At 32.1% G+C, this 20,713-nt stretch overlaps 2 protein-coding genes across 4 annotated transcripts; both read right to left on the reverse strand.

Moving 5' to 3' along the window:
* Positions 1-4,499: 4,499 nt before the first annotated feature.
* On the reverse strand, positions 4,500-19,988 carry LOC105117181 (probable disease resistance protein At4g27220). 3 transcript variants are annotated; one of them, XM_011014755.1, is made up of 5 exons: positions 19,707-19,988; positions 6,366-9,497; positions 5,144-5,776; positions 4,880-5,058; positions 4,500-4,699 (listed from the first exon to the last, which is right to left on the reverse strand). In XM_011014755.1, the coding sequence occupies exons 2-5, from the start codon at positions 8,655-8,657 to the stop codon at positions 4,672-4,674; spliced, it is 3,132 nt and encodes a 1,043-aa protein (XP_011013057.1). In that variant the 5' UTR covers positions 8,658-9,497; positions 19,707-19,988; the 3' UTR covers positions 4,500-4,671. The 3 variants fall into 3 exon arrangements, with proteins under 3 accessions (XP_011013057.1, XP_011013058.1, XP_011013056.1); XM_011014756.1 differs by lacking the exon at positions 19,707-19,988 and adding an exon at positions 16,638-16,659; XM_011014754.1 differs by lacking the exon at positions 19,707-19,988 and adding an exon at positions 9,536-9,567.
* LOC105117183 (disease resistance protein RFL1-like) lies at positions 8,657-9,486 on the reverse strand. The gene is made up of 2 exons (XM_011014757.1): positions 8,799-9,486; positions 8,657-8,676 (listed from the first exon to the last, which is right to left on the reverse strand). Exons 1-2 carry the CDS (start codon positions 9,484-9,486, stop codon positions 8,657-8,659), a joined length of 708 nt encoding a protein of 235 aa, XP_011013059.1.
* Positions 19,989-20,713: the final 725 nt, after the last annotated feature.

Genomic DNA, 20,713 nt, shown 5'->3' on the forward strand with positions numbered 1-20,713 from the left:
AGTGATGGCATCTTCAGTGTAAAATCTTGCTCCAAAATGATGGACCAGCTGCTCTACGGTGGTGCTAAACCATTCCAATCTTCTGTTTGGATAAAACTAACTCCACCAAAAGTGCAACTTTTCCTTTGGCTCCTTGTCCAAGACAAAGTAACCACAAGAGATTTTCTATTTCAGCATGACTACCTCACTCTTCAGGAGTCAAGATGCGCTTTCTGCAATAAAAGCTTGGAATCTTCGAGTCACCTCTTCATTCATTGCCACTTCACTTGGAATATATGATGAAACTGCTTTCTAATCGGGGCTTTTGCAATGTTTTTCCAAAATCTATTGATGATATGTGCTACCAATGGTCTTCAATGGTTAAAGGCAAGCAGCAGAATCTCTCATGGCAGCTTCTTTTCTCATGCGTTGTTTGGAATCTTTGGCTTCACCGAAATGATGTTATTTTTAATGATGCTGCCCCTAACTTTCAAATTTGTTTCTCCATGGTGCGTCAAAGTATTGCTTTATGGTTGAGGCTTGATTCCAACTCTTTAGAGCTTAATATAGAGAATGTTTAGCCGAGAGAAGTTGGTTTCTTATGATTTGTTTGTTCCCTCATTTGTTGCTCTCCCCTGTTTCATGCAACAGTTTTTTGTACTTTTTTTCTTTACTTGTTTATCTGATGTAAGTTAGGCTATTATCTTTGTAGCCTTTTTTCTTTATAAAATTTCGACTATTAACAAAAAAAAGGCTCTTGTTATATACCCTAACAAAATATATATATTAAAATAATAATAATAATAAAATTGATATTTTTATATTAAAATTAAAAAAAATAGATTTATCAATAAAAAATAACAAAATACACAATAAATCAAAACATGGATATTGTGACTATAAAAAGAAAAAAAAATTATATTAAGAAGTGAGAGATGTTTTTGGGGTGGTTACTTGTAGATTAAGGAGGGGTGAGTTTGTTTAGATGCAAGATAAGAAAGAAGAAGGAAAAAATAAAGAGGGGAGGCAGTTTGTCATCACACTATTTTTTTAAAAAAAAAAATTATTTGTTTTATCTGGAATTCTATTAGTTAGTATATAATGATGATGATGTTATCAATTGATTTATATCCGTTGATAAATATCACTGTAAATTACAAATAGAAAAACTTTGTTAATAATTCTGTTGGTTTTAATTGAATTTTTAATAATAATAAATCATAGTATTATAAAATATGACTCGACTTGATTAATCAATTAAATAACTCATAAATGGTTTGTTTCTTACTATATCAATCTAGAACTAAATTTTTTTTTAAAAAAAAAGACCACAAGCTGATTAATTTTTGTGTTCCTTTATATTATTGTTTTGAGAGTGTTACTTTTATAAATTTAATTTATTGTTTATTTATTAAAAAATTATAAATATATTATATTATCAGATTTATTATTATAATATATATTTTAGTTAGAAAATTTTATAATATTTAATATAATATATTAATATAAAAATTTAATAAAAATATACTTTTAAATAATATTCAAAAGCTAACAAGTAACCCTGTCCACGAAGCACATCAACGGTTACTGGCAAACCTTCTACTTTTTCCAAAGGTAAGGACGTTGTTCAGCCTGGTGAACTGTGTCAGGCTAATATTCTTAATGCCTCTGTTGCAAGACGGATCACAGGAGGTCTACAAAGGGACTTGTTTCTCTTCCAACTAGAAGTGGTGGGGACAACACCCTTACCGCTCCGAATTCATGTTAATATATTGTCGGAACATCAGGGGGCTTAATAGTTCGCTGAAGCAGAATGAGGTGGTTAGCCTCAATAAAAGAAACAGGGTTGATGCTTGTTGTTTGTTAGAGACCAAGCTATCCTCTTCTGAAGTTGGTCTCATGCACAACCTTCGGTTAAAGTCTTGGAAATATCTCACTAATAGTGTGGCTGCCTCATATGTCCGGATTGTTAATTTTTGGAATCCTAGCACTGTCAATATTGATTTATTTGACTTTTCTGCTCAGGCTATTCATGTTCTATTTCTAGCTTGGAAACTCACTCCACTTTCTTTGCTACTTTAATCTATGGGTTCAACATTATTAGATGGTGCCCAAGCTCTCCTTGGTGACTTATAATTCCATGCTTTCTCAGGAAGACAAACATAATGGAGCTCATGTCACCAGCTATGAAGTTTCTGATTTTAGGGACTGCTGCATTGATCTGGGTCTTGCTGATTTACATTCTACTAGATGCTTCTTCACCTGGTCCAATGGTCATGTTTGGAGCAAGCCTGATAGGGTCATGGTGAATCCCCTTTGGTCCTCTTTACCTCAACAAGCCCATGTTCACTTTAACACCCCTGGTGTTTTCTCTGATCACTCTCCAGCCTCTGTTCAGATTGGTCAGCGCAAGCCTAGAGGGAACAAGAACTTCAAATTTTTAAAGAAGTGGGTTGATCACCCTCAATTCTTGGAGGTTACTTTGCAGAGTTGGAACAATCCAGTCAGCGGCTCCTGTATGGTTACTCTATGCAGGAAATTAAAGTACTCGAAAGACCATTGAATGAGCTTAACAAACTCCATTTTATTCATATCTCTAAGCGTGTTGCCCGTGCTGAAAAAGATCTCGCTGCTCAACAATCTCTTCTTCATCAGAATCTTGATAATGACCACCTTTTGCTTCAGGAAAGGAACCTCAGGTCTTCCCTGTCGAACTTAAAGCAGGCGAGTTTCTGTACTTCAGGCAAAAGCTCAAGTGTAATTTTCTTAAGGAGGATGACAAAGGCTCTTGTTATATATGGATGAAACTGCTTTATAATCAGGGCTTTTGCAGTGTTTTTCCAAAATCTATTGATGATATGTGCTACCAATGGTCTTCAATGGTTAAAGGCAAGCAGCAGAATCTCTCATGGCAGCTTCTTTTCTCATGCATTGTTTGGAATCTTTGGCTTCACCGAAATAATGTTATTTTTAATGATGTTGCCCCTAACTTTCAAATTTGTTTCTCCATGGTGCGTCAAAGTATTGCTTTATGGTTGAGGCTTGATTCCAACTCTTTAGAGCTTAATATAGAGAATGTTTAGCCGAGAGAAGTTGGTTTCTTATGATTTGTTTGTTCCCTCATTTGTTGCTCTCCCCTGTTTCATGCAACAGTTTTTTGTACTTTTTTTCTTTACTTGTTTATCTGATGTAAGTTAGGCTATTATCTTTGTAGCCTTTTTTCTTTATAAAATTTCGACTATTAACAAAAAAAAGGCTCTTGTTATATACCCTAACAAAATATATATATTAAAATAATAATAATAATAAAATTGATATTTTTATATTAAAATTAAAAAAAATAGATTTATCAATAAAAAATAACAAAATACACAATAAATCAAAACATGGATATTGTGACTATAAAAAGAAAAAAAAATTATATTAAGAAGTGAGAGATGTTTTTGGGGTGGTTACTTGTAGATTAAGGAGGGGTGAGTTTGTTTAGATGCAAGATAAGAAAGAAGAAGGAAAAAATAAAGAGGGGAGGCAGTTTGTCATCACACTATTTTTTTAAAAAAAAAAATTATTTGTTTTATCTGGAATTCTATTAGTTAGTATATAATGATGATGATGTTATCAATTGATTTATATCCGTTGATAAATATCACTGTAAATTACAAATAGAAAAACTTTGTTAATAATTCTGTTGGTTTTAATTGAATTTTTAATAATAATAAATCATAGTATTATAAAATATGACTCGACTTGATTAATCAATTAAATAACTCATAAATGGTTTGTTTCTTACTATATCAATCTAGAACTAAATTTTTTTTTAAAAAAAAAGACCACAAGCTGATTAATTTTTGTGTTCCTTTATATTATTGTTTTGAGAGTGTTACTTTTATAAATTTAATTTATTGTTTATTTATTAAAAATAAAAGTACAATCCTTTACTCATTAACATTCTATCAATAAATTTATAAGTTGATTTGTTTTTACACATATTTATATATCAATGTAGAAACCATATTTCTGTATGGTAATACACACACCCAAGAAGTTAACCAAGTAACTTGCTATATATACAAATACGAACTATAAAAAAAATAATAATTAAACTTGAGATCTAAATGTACGCGCGCACTCGTATTAGTAGAATGGGTATTATAAGTACATGTGTTTGTAAGAACATATATAGTATTTTACAGTAACATTCATTCCAGATTTCAAGCAGCATTGCTAAGGCCTATTTCAAAACCTCATAAAGAATCATAATAGAAACAGAACATCAAAATGACAGAAAAAACATGTTGACGAAGCAAATACACAAGTCGTAGAGCCATTAGTTTGAGCAGAAAGGAGAACGAAAATCCACACATTAAACAATAAGCACACAGACGAGTAACATTATACCCTTCACTTGTTTTTGAAGGTTCACACACTTGAAAAGAAACACAAATGGGCAAGCAAACATACGCCCTTATTTCTTGAGGTTCGCACAATAAATGACTGGAGACAGAACATGATGACATACGCCCTTATTTTCTAGAAGTTCAATATCCTTCTTTTAGGAGTTGTATGGTAAATATGACTGTTACAATGTAAAGCCAAATTGCATCTCATTGCCAATGAAACAGTTGAAATTACTTCCACGAATTAAAAGAATACTCGCAGCACCACCGCTCAAAGACATGATTCTCCGTGAAATCATCGCATGACGAGGTAACCAGCCACCCTTATGCAAACATGAAGAACAACGACCATTCAGGCATATCGCATATGTTAATTTATTTCAACTAGTAACAGTTGAAGGAAAAGGATAGAGCATAAATAACTGCAGCCATATTACTTGGTTGGGGAAATATTGAATTATTAGCATGCTTTTCAAATCCCAATGCCAAACTAATCTTCTTACCTATCATCATCAAGTAGAAAACGAATAAATCTTATTATGGCCTCGGCCTCGTCCTCGTCCTCGTCCTCGTCGTCCTCCTCCTCCTCCTCCTCCTCCCACCCATTATTTCGGGTCCACATTCTACGAGTGTTGGTTGGCACGGAGCGACCAATGCTTGAACCCCCAGCTACTTGAGATACCTGCAAAGCCAATTCAAGCAAGGCATACACATTCTAACTTGTAACACTGAAAGAAAGGCAAGAAATCATGTCAAATAAGCAGCACCTCTGATTGAGCACTCATTGAACCATTTGTTGTAGTAGCAAATTTTGTGGTCAGCTTTGGACATTGATGCATCTTCAACATCTCCAGTCGAGGGAATAAGAATTGATAACATCCAAGACTGAAGTAGACAATCCTCGGTAATTGTTCTAGATACAGCTCCTGCAGTTCAGGGAGCACCATCCCCTCCTCAACATTGACAGGTGAAGCATGATCATCCTGCCCAAATACTCCCAGTAGTTGAGAGGATTGGCTTACTCTAAGTATTTGGAGCTTCGGGAGACCTGAAGCCATGGCTATTGGGAAGAGACTCGTTAACTTGTTGCATACATTGATCTCAATTCGACACAAATTGGGGAAGCATAAAGATTGGAGATCACTTCCTGACAATATTTGATCATTTCCATCATCAATATCCTTAGCTATGATTTGCTCCAATTCATCACAAGTTGATATCTCTAGAACTTCTAGTTGAACCAGACTAGCAATCATGTTGCCTGTAAATACATGCGTCAGTCTCTCGCATTTCCTCACCACCAAAGTAGTCAAATGCCTCAGCACGAGACCCTTCCATATACAACTCATGTCAGGCACAGGCAGTGAGGACAACTGTAATGCTTCCAAACTTGTGAAGCCCTGCATAAAAACAATTAAATAAATACAGGTGCCATTTTGTTAGATATAATTCCTCGGAACGTTTGTGCACTTTGAAACTATTATATAATTTTGGTAAATAGGTGAAACAATTATCCCCGATACTTCAGCAAAATACTTAATCAATAAAAAAGATATAAATAGATAGGGCAATGGGTCAGCGGATTATGAAATCATAATTTTTCATATTTATGATAATCTAAATATAAATTATTATTTTATATTAGTTAAATTAAAAGCAATCATGAAAAGATTACACTTATTAACTAAAAAATAGTTTTTTTTTAATATTTGATTTATAAAAAAACAAATTATGACATTAACCAAAAACAAATATATAAGAAAAAATAATTTTAATTTTACATAGTAGTAAGATTTCTTGTATATAAAGTAAAAATGCTTTATTATGGATCACTTTTTTTCTTGTATATAAATTCAGTGCATAATTAAGAGCTTATCAATTGCTTTAGTTTCAGAAATTTGGAGGAAGAAAGAAGAAATTATCAGTGTATTGAAGTAGACAATTTAAATTAGAAAAGAAAAAAATCTTGGAGAAGTATAAAGGACGTACTTGGAGCTGTGCCAACAAATTACCCGATTCTTCGTGGCCATCAATGGTTAACTCTTGCAAAGAAGGCAACTGGGCAGCAAAATCCTTTGGACCAAAGAAGCTGCAATTTGAAAGAGACAATTTTCTTAGCCGAGGGAAGTTGATGGTGCCACCTCTGGTGACAGCATCTCCTTCTGCACTGTAAAATATTTGCTTTAAATTGCTAGTAACTAGAGTCATCTGTTCCAGCTTCAGAAGACTCGGAGACACAGAGACAGGGAAGACGTATTCCAGGTGACCACAGTATTCTATAAGGAGAGTTTTTAACTTCGGGAAGCTAAGAGACTCTGGAATTATTTCACTTTGATCATCATTTTCTCTGATAAGATGCTTCAATCCACGACAACTTCTTATCTTAAGTGTTTCTAGCTGTGGTAGACTTTGAGCGAGGGACGGTGTGAAGATAAATGTCAGTTTGTCGAGAGAATCCAAATTCAGATGAGCAAGACTTAGGTGGCTGACATGCCCGGTGAGCCCCTTCCATATGCATCTGAGCTCAGGTAAGCAGGACAGTTGTAGCTCTGTTAAAGATGACAACAACGACCGCTCCCTCTCCTCACTGCTTCCTTCATCAGCCTCGCCCAATTCAAAAACCTCTTCCAATGATTTACAGTCTTTAATTTCCACACCCCTTAGATTTTTCAAAGCTTGCCGCCATTTAGCTGGAAACAGAGTGCGAATATCCCCACATCCATTCACTTTGACATGTTCTAATCTTTGCAAGAAGTCCTTTCGAGACCCATGGCCATGGGTGGTCATCTGATCAGAGGACAATACTATATTTTCCAAACCCTCCACTCTATGAAAACTAATTTGAGACACAGTAGGAAACAATTGCTCAAATGTCTTCGCATTTAAGGATGTGGCGCTGATTTCACCCAAACATAATCTTGTCTTTGCAGTTGGGTATTCATTATCAAGTTCTGAATACCCATTCCCTAACACCCAAATATCATATTTGAGCAACCTGGGAAAAACAAAATCTCTGGGAATGCATTCAGCCTTCGGTATCCTCAATGATAATACAGCTAAATGAGACAACGAGTTTAGTTCTCTTAGGCTCGCATTCACTCCTCCCCTGCTTGTCCCAACGACATCCCATTCCTTAAAGCTGTAACACCCGATTAGCAGTTCTTCTAACCTCTTCAAGCTTCCAATCAAATTCACGGGAATCCTTCCTAGATTTCTACAACCTGTCACGTCCAACAACCTCAACTCCTTGAGCTCCCTCATTTCACCAGGTAATTCTTCAATGGAGTCGCACCCTATAAAACCAAGAATCTTAAGCCTTTGCAGCTTTCTCAACCAAATGAGCTCCTTGCATTTACACTCCATCAACAGCAACGATTGAAGGTTCGTCGAGAATTGAAGTGACTGCAATGACAAACACCCTCCCTTTAGGGACAAAACTTCAATTTCTTTCATCCCTTCAAAAAACCTCTCTGGAACATTCAAACCACGATCCAGTTCTAATAATACAACTCTGAGCTGTGGACATACCAATCCTTCAGGAAGTTCTGCTAGTTTATTGCCCATTAACGAAATTGCTGTGCAACCTTCAAAGCTTTTACTGCACATTGGCCACTCCTTCAACCCAAGGCCTGAATTTACCATGAATCCATATTCTTTAGATGATGCTATCTGAATAGCAACATCACGAACCAAGTCATGCATTTTCACACGCTCTTCAGTTTCAGTGCCTAACAGCATACAACAATCTTTGAGGGTTCTTATTTCCGCATGAACTTTTTCCCTTGCATCTTCAATGGACTCCACATCTTGATGTAACCCGTAGCCAACTGCATATCTCGTCAAGTCCTCAATTGGAATGTTGTAATCTTCTGGAAATAAACAGCATAGCAAGAAACATAACTTGGTTTTCTCGTGCTTCAAATAATCATAGCTCAACTTAAGACATGAATATGCATTTTTTTGTTCACCAATTTGTTCCATGTGCCGAAATTGAGAGTTTCTGAGCTCTTTGGACGCCACTTCCCACTCAACATCAGATTTATCTCTTAGAGCCCTTCCCACTGTCACAAGTGCTATAGGCAGTCCTTGACATTCTCTCGCAACCTTCTTTGCCACTGAGTTCAAGGTAGAGTCCGCGTCACGTAAACCTGCATTGATTTTGAACAAAGCCCATGCTTCATTTTCTGATAAGAGACTTAAGAACACTTTTGGCTGGCACTCCATATAAGAACATGTCTTTAAGACGTGTTGTTGGAAGAATTTTACAACCCCTGTGAGCATCACCAAATGGGATCCCTATCTCTTTCAAGTTGATAACTTTCCAAACATCATCCAGGATTATAAGCATCTTCTTCTCTGTCTTCAGTCTCTGCCATAATCGATCTGCTCTCCCTTCTTTAGTCTTTTCGTCAAGATGCAGACCTAAACTATCTGCCATTCGATCCTGAATGTCTATGACATTTGGATTCTGGGACAGTGTAGCCATCAAAACTTCATCAAACAGCTGCGACTCTTTGGCACTCCTGCATACTTCTTTCATCAGGGTGGTTTTACCCACCCCTCCCATGCCGTACAGTCCAATCATATTGACGTTGTCATCTTCGAGAGCTTTCATAATCTGTTCGAAAGCTTCTTTTGACGATTCCGAGGGTGTGAGTCCCTCTGATGGAAGAAATTCTATGTCTTGAAGAGGTGCTTTGTGGGACACTTTGGGAAACTTTTTGCTATTGTCTTCAAGCTTTCGCAAAGTCTCTGTCTTCTTTTCCAGTGCCTTGCTTAACTTGAATTGTCGCATCCAATTTGGACACCAAGTAAAGTATTTGCCATTTTTTCCCTTTTCATTTTCCAAACGATTCACACCTTCAATTTCGTTTTTTGCATCTTCCAGCCATTTGTTGACATCAATCTCAATCTCTTCAGTATTCCTTTTAGCAACGTCGACAGCATCTTGTAGACGATAAAGTGCCAAAGCCAGGCTCATCTTTTGTTCATTGAATTCTTGAACAAAATTGTTGAAACAGAACATATAACGGAACTGCTTGATTGCTGGTTCCACCAAGACTTCTGCTATCTTAGATACAATGGATCCACCAGCACTTTTGATAGCCATTTTCCACCAGTCTGAAAAATCAGAGAAATGAGAATAGTAATTTTATCACCTTAATTTGTGAAGATATAAGCGGAAAGCAATAAAATATCTATCTATGCCAACGAGCAATTAATCCCTTGTCCCCTCATCTAAATCTCTATTCATGCCATCTACAAAAGTTACGTAGGGTGTTTTCTTTTCTTGAAGACTATAATATCTTCAGATTAATTTGTCATTAATCTTAAATTGTCATAATGTTGTTAATAAAATATAGAATGTTAATATGGTTGTATTGTCAATCAAAAAAACTCTATACATCAAAAGTTAAGAAATAGAATATTAATATCTTTCAATCCTTAGTTCTTTCAGATTTTTTATTCCCTTGATATCTTTATACAGTTCTAGGAGTGTATTTGCTAGGATCCAATTGCAACGACTTTATGGTGGATATAAATTACATTTTAAAGACAGGATCTTTATGCCACAAAAGTATACCTTCAATTCCATTTTTTTAAAGTTCTGACTTTCCCAAATATATAGAAAGGTAGGTTTCTATAATAATTTTTAAATTTGTTTTTACATAATTGAAGACGAGGAAGATTATATTGTTATTGAGTAGAGAATCAAAAAGTAAAGACAACTTGAAATTAAAAATATTATTTATGGAAAATAAACCATATAAATGTATGAAATAGCATGGTAAGAAAATATTTTACATGGAAAATACTTTTTAATAGCGGTGATGATGGATTTCACAATGATAATAAAAGGGGTGGTGGTTAAATGGCAATGATAGTGAGAGAAGAGGTCGTAGTGAGAAGGTGATGGAGGCCGCGGTTGTGGTAAAAAAAGAGGTGGGGAAATAGGAGATGTTAGTGGTGGTGGTAAGATGAAGGTGGTGGTTAAAAGTCAAGATGGAGACTAATAATATTTTGTTAAATATTTTTATTGGCAAGGATAAACATTCATAAATAAATGGAAGTTTTGAATTTTGCAGTGCATGAGTAAACGTGATGAAGGTTGTGTGCCCTTCGAAATGAAAGAAACTTCGCAAAGATTTTACGTACTTCAATCATAAGATGCAATTACACTAGACTGGACTACTTGAATTTTGCAGTGCATGAGTAAATAGTTGAAACTTTTTATGCAATGAAAAAATAAGCAAAATTACACTAGACTGGACTTGAAATTCAATTTTCTATTCTAAATTAAAGATGCATTAGAAATAGATTTGGAAAACCTAGGCGCATACTAGGCAACTCTTCTTGAAAACCTAAGTTAAGCTCGTATTGAGCCTTATGACTAATGTAAGTTAAAAAACAAATATCAAGCTAGTTTGGAAAGTCATGTCGTGGACTTCCATACGTTAATATTCAAGGTAAGACTTCAGTACCTATAATTAAATGCAAGATTGTAAAAAACTGATGCCAATTATTTAATTGCACTATAATAGGCTATGTTTTCAAAATATAGATTTACATGCTTGAATTGAACATATTTTCTAAACAACTGAAGATTTGATTGCTTGTTTAAGCTATATCGTGTGATATGGAGCTTGTAATGATAAGAACCAATCATCTACCAAAAAAGATAAAACTATAGTGATTACTCGTAATGAGAACTCCATCTTTCCTAGTTTAAAAATTAATCAAAGGTTTGGTGTTAAAAACTATTGATAGATGATCAGACTGAATATTAAGGCATGTAAATCTAAATTTTAGAATTCATTAATAATGTTATTGTTACTGAATATGTTTTGTAGTCATTTAGTTAGTTAATGTAGCATTGATTTTATTCATGCAAAATATATTTGTTATTAATAAAGGCTTTCTTTATCTTTAATTTTTATTTATATTTAATTAATAAATCTAGAGTAAAGATAAAGTTTATGAGACAAAAAAGCTTTACTAAAAAAATCATAAAATTGTTATAATTATGAGATTCATATTGCATCAAAATATCGTTTTTAAATGTTCTAGGTCAATATTCTATTAAAATTGAATATTAATTAAAGCTATTATGATTGGTGTATATTATGTTCTTTTTTTCTTTATGAAAACAAACAATTATTCTCATAAACTAGGACATGAGGAATAAGTAAAACTAATATGCAGATATTTGTTAAATGACATGTATAATGAACTAACCTGTAAGAGAATTCTATATAAATAGATTACCTATGTATATGAAAAGGCTCATGTGATAGTTGTGTAAATGATTCTTAAACTTGAGATAACTGAATATTATTGATTGTGAAATTATTGGCCCTGTGGCAGCAAATCCTAACTTCACATGGATAGTTCTTTCTCATCTTGAAAAATGAAAAGGTGTATCTTGTACCATTTGAAAGGTATGGAAGTTTAGTTTCTATCACAACTGGAATCACCTAAACATTTGACTTGTAGCTCTAGTTATGATAAAAAAAGGTAATGAAAGGTTAAACTGACCGAATCTAGTCTTTTTATCTCAATCTTTGTGTAAAGGTCTTGTTTTCACCAAAAAAACCCTTCTTGAACATGACTCAAATTAATCACGGCTTGCCCATTATTTAATATCCTCTTGAAGTCCACCTTAACCCACGTAACTTGAAGATGTCTATTGAAAGTCTCTTTGAATCTCTTAGTTCTAAACCTTGTAACTGGACCAACACAACCTCCTATGGATCCTTTAATGCTTGGATTGCATCACTTAGACTTGAGATAACTAAGTTATTTTATATAGTCAATATTATATTTTAATGTCCACTATATGTTTCTTTAATCAAATGTAAAAAATGATTAGACATTGGATATAATAGAAATTTTATGAAGGTATTTGAGTGACCAAGAAAGAATTCATCATTTTAGAAACTATAAAATATTACATGTGTTCTCGAATAATATTAAATATGAAATCCTTATATAAGGTAAAATGATATTTGAAAAGAATTTCAAATTTTATTCAAATAAGTAATAACTATCGTGATGAAAATTGATATGATTTATCAATGCAAACACACTTTATGGTCAAATGTCTATATCAAAACAATACAAATGAAAGAACATTAGTTATATTGATAAACTAGTTGTTGAAAGGTTAACTCAAACCATAAATAACTTTTTCTAATATGTTGAAGATCATAATAGCTAGTGATTTTCAATCCTAAAAGAGATAGAGAGTTAGAACTCAAAGTGTAGCAATCCTTCAATCCTAAAAGGGTTCATGAGATTTCTAATTTGGTAATTCATGTGAATTATGGTTAAAAATCGGATAATTGAACAACTAGTGATATATAACAACCTTGCCACAAAGAGCTTATCATATCTTAAAAAGAAAAATTATTCTTCAAGTAATCTTTACTCAAAACCTAAATGACCCTAAAACATTATAGTCTAGATGTATTTATATTACCATCATGAAGACTTGCAAGTTAAAGATGTTGTTCATGCTAAAGATGTTTGTGGTGTCTCCTATATACATAAATCAAAATAAGTTGGATATATTCAAATGATAAAATGTATACTTGTTAAGCATGAAATGTCTAAGAAACTCATTCAGTTGTAAAATGTTGTTGGCTATCTAGGTCTGAGACAAAACGGTTGATGTTACAAAAATAAAGGATAGATATTGTGTAAACAATAACCTCTTAAGATTAGAGTTGGATACTGTTTTAGAATCACAAGGGTGGACAAAATGGTATATTATACTAATAAAATATACTTGGATGATAAAATTTGAAGAATATTAGTTTTTATGTGAACCATTTGATTGACTCATATAACTGGATCAACTGGTTGGTCGGTTGAGCTAAATAATTGATAATGAGGCTACTATCCATATTTTTAATTTTTTATCCCCTCGATTTGTTTTTCTTTTGGATATATTTTTTATATGGAAAGGATTTATTTTTAGTATAAAGAAAGGATTTGATAGAATTTTAGCAAATTCTTAACTTGGGATTCAATAAACCTACCAGTTAAGCGTAACCCAAAACAATCGGTCAACCGGTTGCTCAACAATATATATATTCATTATTTCTCAATCAAAATCACAAAATAAAAACACCCTAACATCGACTCTCTCTCAAACACTCTCCAAAATCCATCCTCTTGATCACATTTGTAGCTTATTTCTTGAAGATTCAAGTATAATGGCAAGCAAAAAACGCATAAGAGACATGGAATCGAGTAAAAGGGTCAATGATCTAACCTCTTGAGAAAGTGATGATATTCAAAGATTTATAAATTCTTCTGCAAATAAGTCTATTTCTAGAGAAAGAGGGTTGGGCAATGGAAATGGGTTATAGACACTATTTTTTAGTAAATGGGTTAAAGTATAATATATGATTTCAAGAAAGTTAGTTATGGTTTTTTTTTTTTTTTTTGCTAATATGTAACAATGGAATCTAGGATTATAAAGTGAGGATTTGTTGTTAAGACCTAGATTGCTATATAGGATAATAACACATAGTATATTACCAAAGAAAGGGCATTTTAATGGAATAACTTTTATCGATATATGCTTAATCGATTGCATAATTAGAAAATGGCCAATGATATATATATATATATATATATATATGTTATGATTAGGAATATGATCATATTGCATAATCAAAAGCAAAAGTCTTTTCCTTATGGTCAAGCATTAACTTCTATTTTTTAGCATTTTAGGATTATTTTGGCATATATGGATAGGAATCCATATTTAAAGCTCATGGAAATAGATAATAAGACCCTTACCAAGATGAAATATATGTTAAATAAGGATGATAAAATATGTGTTAAATAAAGACGATGTTTAAGTTTCTAAGAACCAACTAATAGTACATGCTGGAAAAAAAAAAAGGCTTGATGATGACGAAATTGAAGCTATGTTTAGGTCACCACTGCTTGCTTTCTCACCCGAAGAGACTATATCTAATACATGGAATTCAAGGATGAAGAGTCACCTAATACATTGCAAAAGATAAGGGGAGACATATTTTTATATCTAAGTTATATATTTATTGTTATCATAAACAAATAGGAGATTATCGACCTTTAGATTCTTTTATAAAAGAAAATAGTTATTCTTATAGGCTACAATATAAGATATATTTGAAACTAATATTTAGGTGTTTATTTAATGATAAGTTTATTGATTGCATAAAGATTCCATATGAAGAGAATACTTGTGTATATGAAAAAATGCTTTTGACAATTTTGAAAGTGATTCTTAGTGATGTGAACCCAAGATCTATTTATTCTAAGTTTTTGCTGAAAATATAATGAGCTTATCATAATAGAAGACCTGCTCCAAGGCAACAAGATTAGAAATCAACTCAATCACAACACCTACACCTCGAGACGAGCAAAAGGAGTATAAATTCATAAAAAAGATTGGTCAATTCTTTGAAAGAGTTGAAAGTTCAATCAACAACCAAGATTGACAACCAAAAGTCGGCAAAAATTAGAATATTATTAGCCAAAAAAAAGTGTGCTGAAAATTATTCTTAAAAGTATTTATACCCAAGCTAAAAACCCTAGTTTTCCTAATGGGTCACATATAAATCCAATTTAAATAATAATCAACTCAGGCTAAAACTAGCCCAAACTAATTGAAATAAATACAATAAACAAGTCTAAAACCCAAACAAGTGTTTCCTCGCAAAATAAATAAAGTTTAATAGCTCAACTAATTTAATAAAACAAGTTTAGTTATTCTCGCATTCTCTCCGGAAGCAACAAATCATAACTTCACTTAGATGGTTCTCTCTCGTCTTAAAGAATTAAAAGGTGTATCATGTACCATTGAAAAGTTATGGAAGTCTAGTTTCTATCCCAATTGGAATCACCTAAACATTCAACCTGTAGCTCTAGTTATGATTAAAAAAAAGGTAGTGAAAGGTCAAATTGACCGAATCTAGTCTTCTTCTCTTAATCCTTATGTAATGGTCTTGATTTCACCAATAAGCCCTTCTTGAACATGAATCACAATAATCATGGCTTGCCTCATTATTTAATATCCTCTTGAAATTCACCTTAACCCATGTGACTTGAAGAAGTCCATTGAAAGCCTCTTTGAATCTCTTAGCTTCAAGCTTTGTAACTGGACCAACTGGAACCTCCAATGGATCCTTTGGTGCTTGGATTGCATCACATATACTTGAGATAACTAAGTCCTTCTATATAGAAAACACTATATTTCAATGTCCACTACATGTTTCTTTAATCAAATGTAAAAAATAATCAGGCATTGGATATAATAGAAACTTTATGAAGGTATTTGAGTAATTAAGAAACGATTCATCGTCATAGAAACTATAAAATATTACATGTGGTCTCAAATAATATTAAATATGAAATCCTTATGTAAGGTAGAATGATATTTGAAAAGAATTTCAAATCTTATTCAAATAATCAAGGACTATCATGATGAAAATTGATATGATTTATCAATGCAAACACACTTTATGGTCAAATGTCTATATCAAAACAATACAAATGAAAGAATAGTAGTTATATTGATAAACTAGTTGTTGAAAGGTTAACTCAAACCATAAATAACTTTTTTTAATATGTTGAAGATCATGATAGATTGTTAGGCGTTGCACTTAACCTTCGAATATATATTAATTAATTATTAGATTTATGATAAATTAAGTTATTTATATATAAAATCATATTTTAATTAGGATTATAATTTATAATTTGACAACATATTAGGAACAACTAAAAATTAAAATCAAGTTTGACTTGACTATGAATAAGTTTATAAAAATTAAGGGACTAGAATGTAATTCATATAAGGGATTACAATTGCAAACTTGAAAAAAATCAAGTAGGGATTTAACTGTAAAATAAATTTATAGAGGGTTAGAAAATAGCTAGCACTCAAGGTTTAGCAATCCTTCAATCCTAAAAGGATTTATGAGATTTCTAATTTAGTAATTCATGTGGATTACAGTTAAAGATTTGATAATTAAATAAGTAATGATTTGTAACATCCTTACCTCAAAGAGCTTATTAAATCTTAAAAAAGAAGAATTATTCTTCAAGCAATCTTCACTCAAAACCTAAATAACCCTAAAATAGTATAGTCTAGATGTATTTATGAATAATACAATTTCATGACATATAGATTAAGGTTGTATGAATATCATAAATACAATTAAAAAAAAAAGGAGAAGAAGAATCTATACAAGAACTTACTTGATAGTAAAGAGATAAATGAATCAGAAATTTAGGATACTCAGTTAAACACTTACATAGATGACATAGATTTAATTAATTTAATGAGCTGAGTTATGCATGAAACTATATCTATGGTCTCTCAAAAAAGAAGTTTTTTTATAAAATAAAAAGAAAAGATTTCAAAATAAATAAATAATTAATTGAATTAAGGAACCTCTTCCACTTGCAAGGATCAAAATATAGCTAGCATCTAATAGTAACTTGCATATGAATATCCTTATGATATATCCATAAAAGCTAAAAGAGATTCCTCACTTCAAATATGATTTGCTCACGAAGGCCAAAGCCAAAAATATTCAAACTAAAAGGGAATTTTGTATTTCAAATTTGATTAACTTATATTTTTTTTCTTATATTATCATATAAGGCTAAAGGCTTCATGAACAAATGAGCAAAAACAAATATCAGCATATGTAAAATAATAATAATAATTTATAATAATAATAATAATAATAATAATTTGTTGCAATTTGAGCAGAAATAACTCCAACCTAGAAGTGTATTTGGTATATTAGATAGAAGTACACTAAACAAGACATTTATAAGTAGCTATTCTATATGGATTTGACTTGGGTGCTTTTTTTTTGTTTCTTTAATTGAATATTTTTTTTATTTCATCCTTAAACATTGAATTTATTAAGAATTTGACTTTATAATTTTTTTTTTTATGGATTTATCTCGGTCTTAAAACTCAGATTTTATAGATTAACCTGAGATTTTTTTTAATTGGATTTTTCATTTTATTTCTTCAATATTGAGTTGAATAGAAATTAAACTTTATAAAAAAAAAATTATTTGATTTCTATGGGTTTATTACAGTCTCATGATTCTAGTCACAAGTTAGCCTAGTTGCCTGAGGATTTTTTTTTATTCTTTTTCCATTGAATTTTTTTTTCAATTTTATCTTTTAATATTAGGTTAATTGATAATTAAGCTTTATAATTTTTTTTATTTTTCTTTCCTTGAGGTTATCTCAGCTTTATAATTTGTTATATTTTTCTTTCTTTGAGGTTATCTCGGCCTCATTGTCATAACCCATTTTATGGGTTATTCCCTAAATTCACCTTTTCTCTTCCAAAACAAAAATCAAAAAAATATGTTGAAAAGAAATCCAAAAAAAATATAATTGCAGTGAGAAGAGGATGTCAAAATGCCTAGAAAATGGCTGAAATTTGGTTAAGGAAGTCCATAATACAAAGATTAAAATTTGATAGTATATGTGTTACTAATGAAAGCCTTGTTAACAAAGAAAATTAAATTTAAGAAAAATTCAAAATCAGATATTTATGAACTCAATTAAATTTTATTAAGGGTTTAATCAAATTTATAGAGGGTTTAATTGCCATAAAAATTAATTTTTAAGTCAATTTAGGCTTTAATTGGATAAAGTTAAAGTTCAAGACTCAAATTATAATTTTTAAGAGTTGATTTGGTCAAATAAGGGGCTTAATTGTATAAATATTGAAGTTGATGGCTCATTAGAGACTTGATTGAAGAAATCTAAAAACCAATGACCAAACTAGAAAAAACCTATAAATAGAGGAACTAAAATTGTCCGAACCAAAGGCCAAATTAAAGAAATTAAAAGTTTATTAATCAATTGAGGGTTAAATTGCATAAATCTAAGAATAAGGACCAAAATAAAAATGGCGGCTAACTTGAGGGCTAACATCCGATTTTGAGCAAGGAACAATTGAACTGTTTTTGAAAATTAAAATTACAATTGAGAACTAAATTGAATAAATCACAAATTGAGTACTGATTTGGAATTTTTCATATTTTTAACATCATTTCTTTTTAAATGAAAGAGGGTGTTTTGTACAAAATAACATCGTTTCATGCATTGTTCATTAAAAAAAAAAACACACAAAACAGTGTTGTTTTGAACGTCACTGTGCTTCTTCTTTCTCTGGACGTACAGCAAAGGAAGAAGAAGTTTTGTTCCCTTACATTTTCCCTCTCCCTCTCTCTCCCACCTTGTCTAAACCCTAACATAAACCCATGCCCCTCATGGCCTGCCACCATCATGGGAAAGGCATAGGAGCTATGCCCTATAGGCAGCTCTGGGCGACTGCACAATGGCCAGCTCAGCCATCGTACCCTATCATTGTCACTATATAGGGGTAAGGTAGCTCCCACTCCTCCTACCCCTATAAATACCCCCCCCCCTCAATAGGCAGTGAGAAAGGGGGGAAAACAGGTGAGGTTATAGAGAGGGGATGAACAAGATAATTTTGGAAGAGGAAACAGAGGGGAAGGGAGGTGAAAGAAATGGAACAAAGAAGAAAACAACAGAGATCAACATACAGGAGGGAATTGGTGGGAGATAGAAAAAAATATTGAAGGCGAGAAGAACAAAATAAAACAAACATAGAGAGGAGAGTGAAAGAAGAGAGGAAGAAAAACCAAAGCAAAACAAAATGAAACTGATGAAGGAAAAAAAAACACCAAGAAACAAAAGAGAAAAAAGAAGGAACCATCGTTTGATGCCGCAACATCTTCATTTTGAGCCACCGTCAATGACAACACCACCACCGTAGGTCAGCCTCCTCTTCTTCCTCTTTCTCCTTCAACTTCTATGTCATTTGCAAAGTCTCCACTCTTCTACAAAGTAAACAATAGAGATTTTCTCGCTGTTCACTGGGATGGACCAGGTCCAGCCCAAATCAAAATGATCGGGCCGGGTCCGACCCAATCCAAAAAAATATATAAATTTATTTTTTAAAAATCCTTTCAAAATTTATAATTTTAAAACTCATTATTTTTCTAATTGACTAATAAATTAAAACACCATAATCTTTTTAATAACGGGTATTTAATCTATATTTACAATTATTTAACCCTACAACGAGAATTATAAAATTGCATACAGAAATTGAGTGAGTCTGGTAGGAGAAAATGGGGATTAAATTGAACAAATATTTCACTTTCTTTCTCCATAGATCATGCATGCAAACATGCATGAACACAGAATAACATAATAGAAAGACAATAACAAATAACACAAGAATTAGTAGAAACACACACCTTGTTTGTAGCACGTAGAGACAGGAACGAATGGCAGATTCACGATCACTTAGACACCCACAACCTCTCTATCAATCGATTGCAACCACAAATATAATCCTTAATGTATGTAGTGTTTATGTAATTATGATCTCTCAAGGTTCTTTTTTTTATTTTTTTTTTCTTTTGGAAAATGATGATTAGGGGAAAAAAACGAAAGGACCTGAAAAGAAGACAACAATTAATTAAATGAAGAATACTCTCTGCCACTTACAAGGATGAAACTCGAGCAATATGATTGTCTCTATATCCCACTCAAGGAATATGATTTGCCCATAAAGAAAAGGAAGAAATAAAGACATTCCTTTCTTTAAATTTGGTTTACCTATGAAGCAAGCTAATGACATCAACATTTGCAGGCTAAAGAGAGATTCTCATTTCAATTTTATTTATTTATTTATTTATTTGGGAGCATGCAGGCCAATGGCTTCACGGGTAAGCGAAAACATTACTGCTGCATGTACAAAACCAATTTAATTTTCTATATAGAGTTCTATAAACAAAGTGACGCTAGAATATCATGTTTTAGATACTTCTATCATAGGAAGATGATAACAATAAAAACATTTTTTATTCTTATAATGAAAGTATTATAAGTGGGTCTGGGGCAGCCATTCAACCTGTTTTTAATTAAAATTTAAATTTTTTTCTTTCAAATTACTTTTTTTGAATTGTTTTAAAATATTTATATCAAAAATAAGTTTTATAAAATAAAAGGATATCATTTTAATATATTTTTAAATAAGAAATATTTTAAAGAATTACATTTTTGATGCCCAAAATATGACTGGTCAATAAAGTGACGCTAGAATATCATGTTTAAAATTTTAGTATAAACCATATAAAATGTTTTTTATATGCAAACGAATCTAAGTCCTGCAACTAGATTGTGCATGCCACTCGTGAGGTGTATTTGAGAAATCATGATATGGTATAAAATACAGAGGAAATTAGAAAGTTAAAAGCAC

This window comes from Populus euphratica, unplaced genomic scaffold, assembly GCF_000495115.2.
Source record: "Populus euphratica unplaced genomic scaffold, PopEup_1.0 scaffold1214.1, whole genome shotgun sequence".
Classification (NCBI taxonomy): Eukaryota; Viridiplantae; Streptophyta; class Magnoliopsida; order Malpighiales; family Salicaceae; genus Populus; species Populus euphratica.

Coding starts and splice junctions, on each gene's coding strand:
- LOC105117181 (XM_011014755.1), bottom strand. CDS start 8,657: ATGCTCACAGGGGTTGTAAAATTCTTCCAACAACACGTCTTAAAGACA. Junction 5,777..6,365: donor ATTTGTTGGCACAGCTCCAA/GTACGTCCTTTA, acceptor GTTTTTATGCAG/GGCTTCACAAGTTTGGAAGC. Junction 5,059..5,143: donor CAATGAGTGCTCAATCAGAG/GTGCTGCTTATT, acceptor TTGGCTTTGCAG/GTATCTCAAGTAGCTGGGGG.
- LOC105117183 (XM_011014757.1), bottom strand. CDS start 9,486: ATGGCTATCAAAAGTGCTGGTGGATCCATTGTATCTAAGATAGCAGAA. Junction 8,677..8,798: donor TCGAATGGCAGATAGTTTAG/GTCTGCATCTTG, acceptor AACTTGAAAGAG/ATAGGGATCCCATTTGGTGA.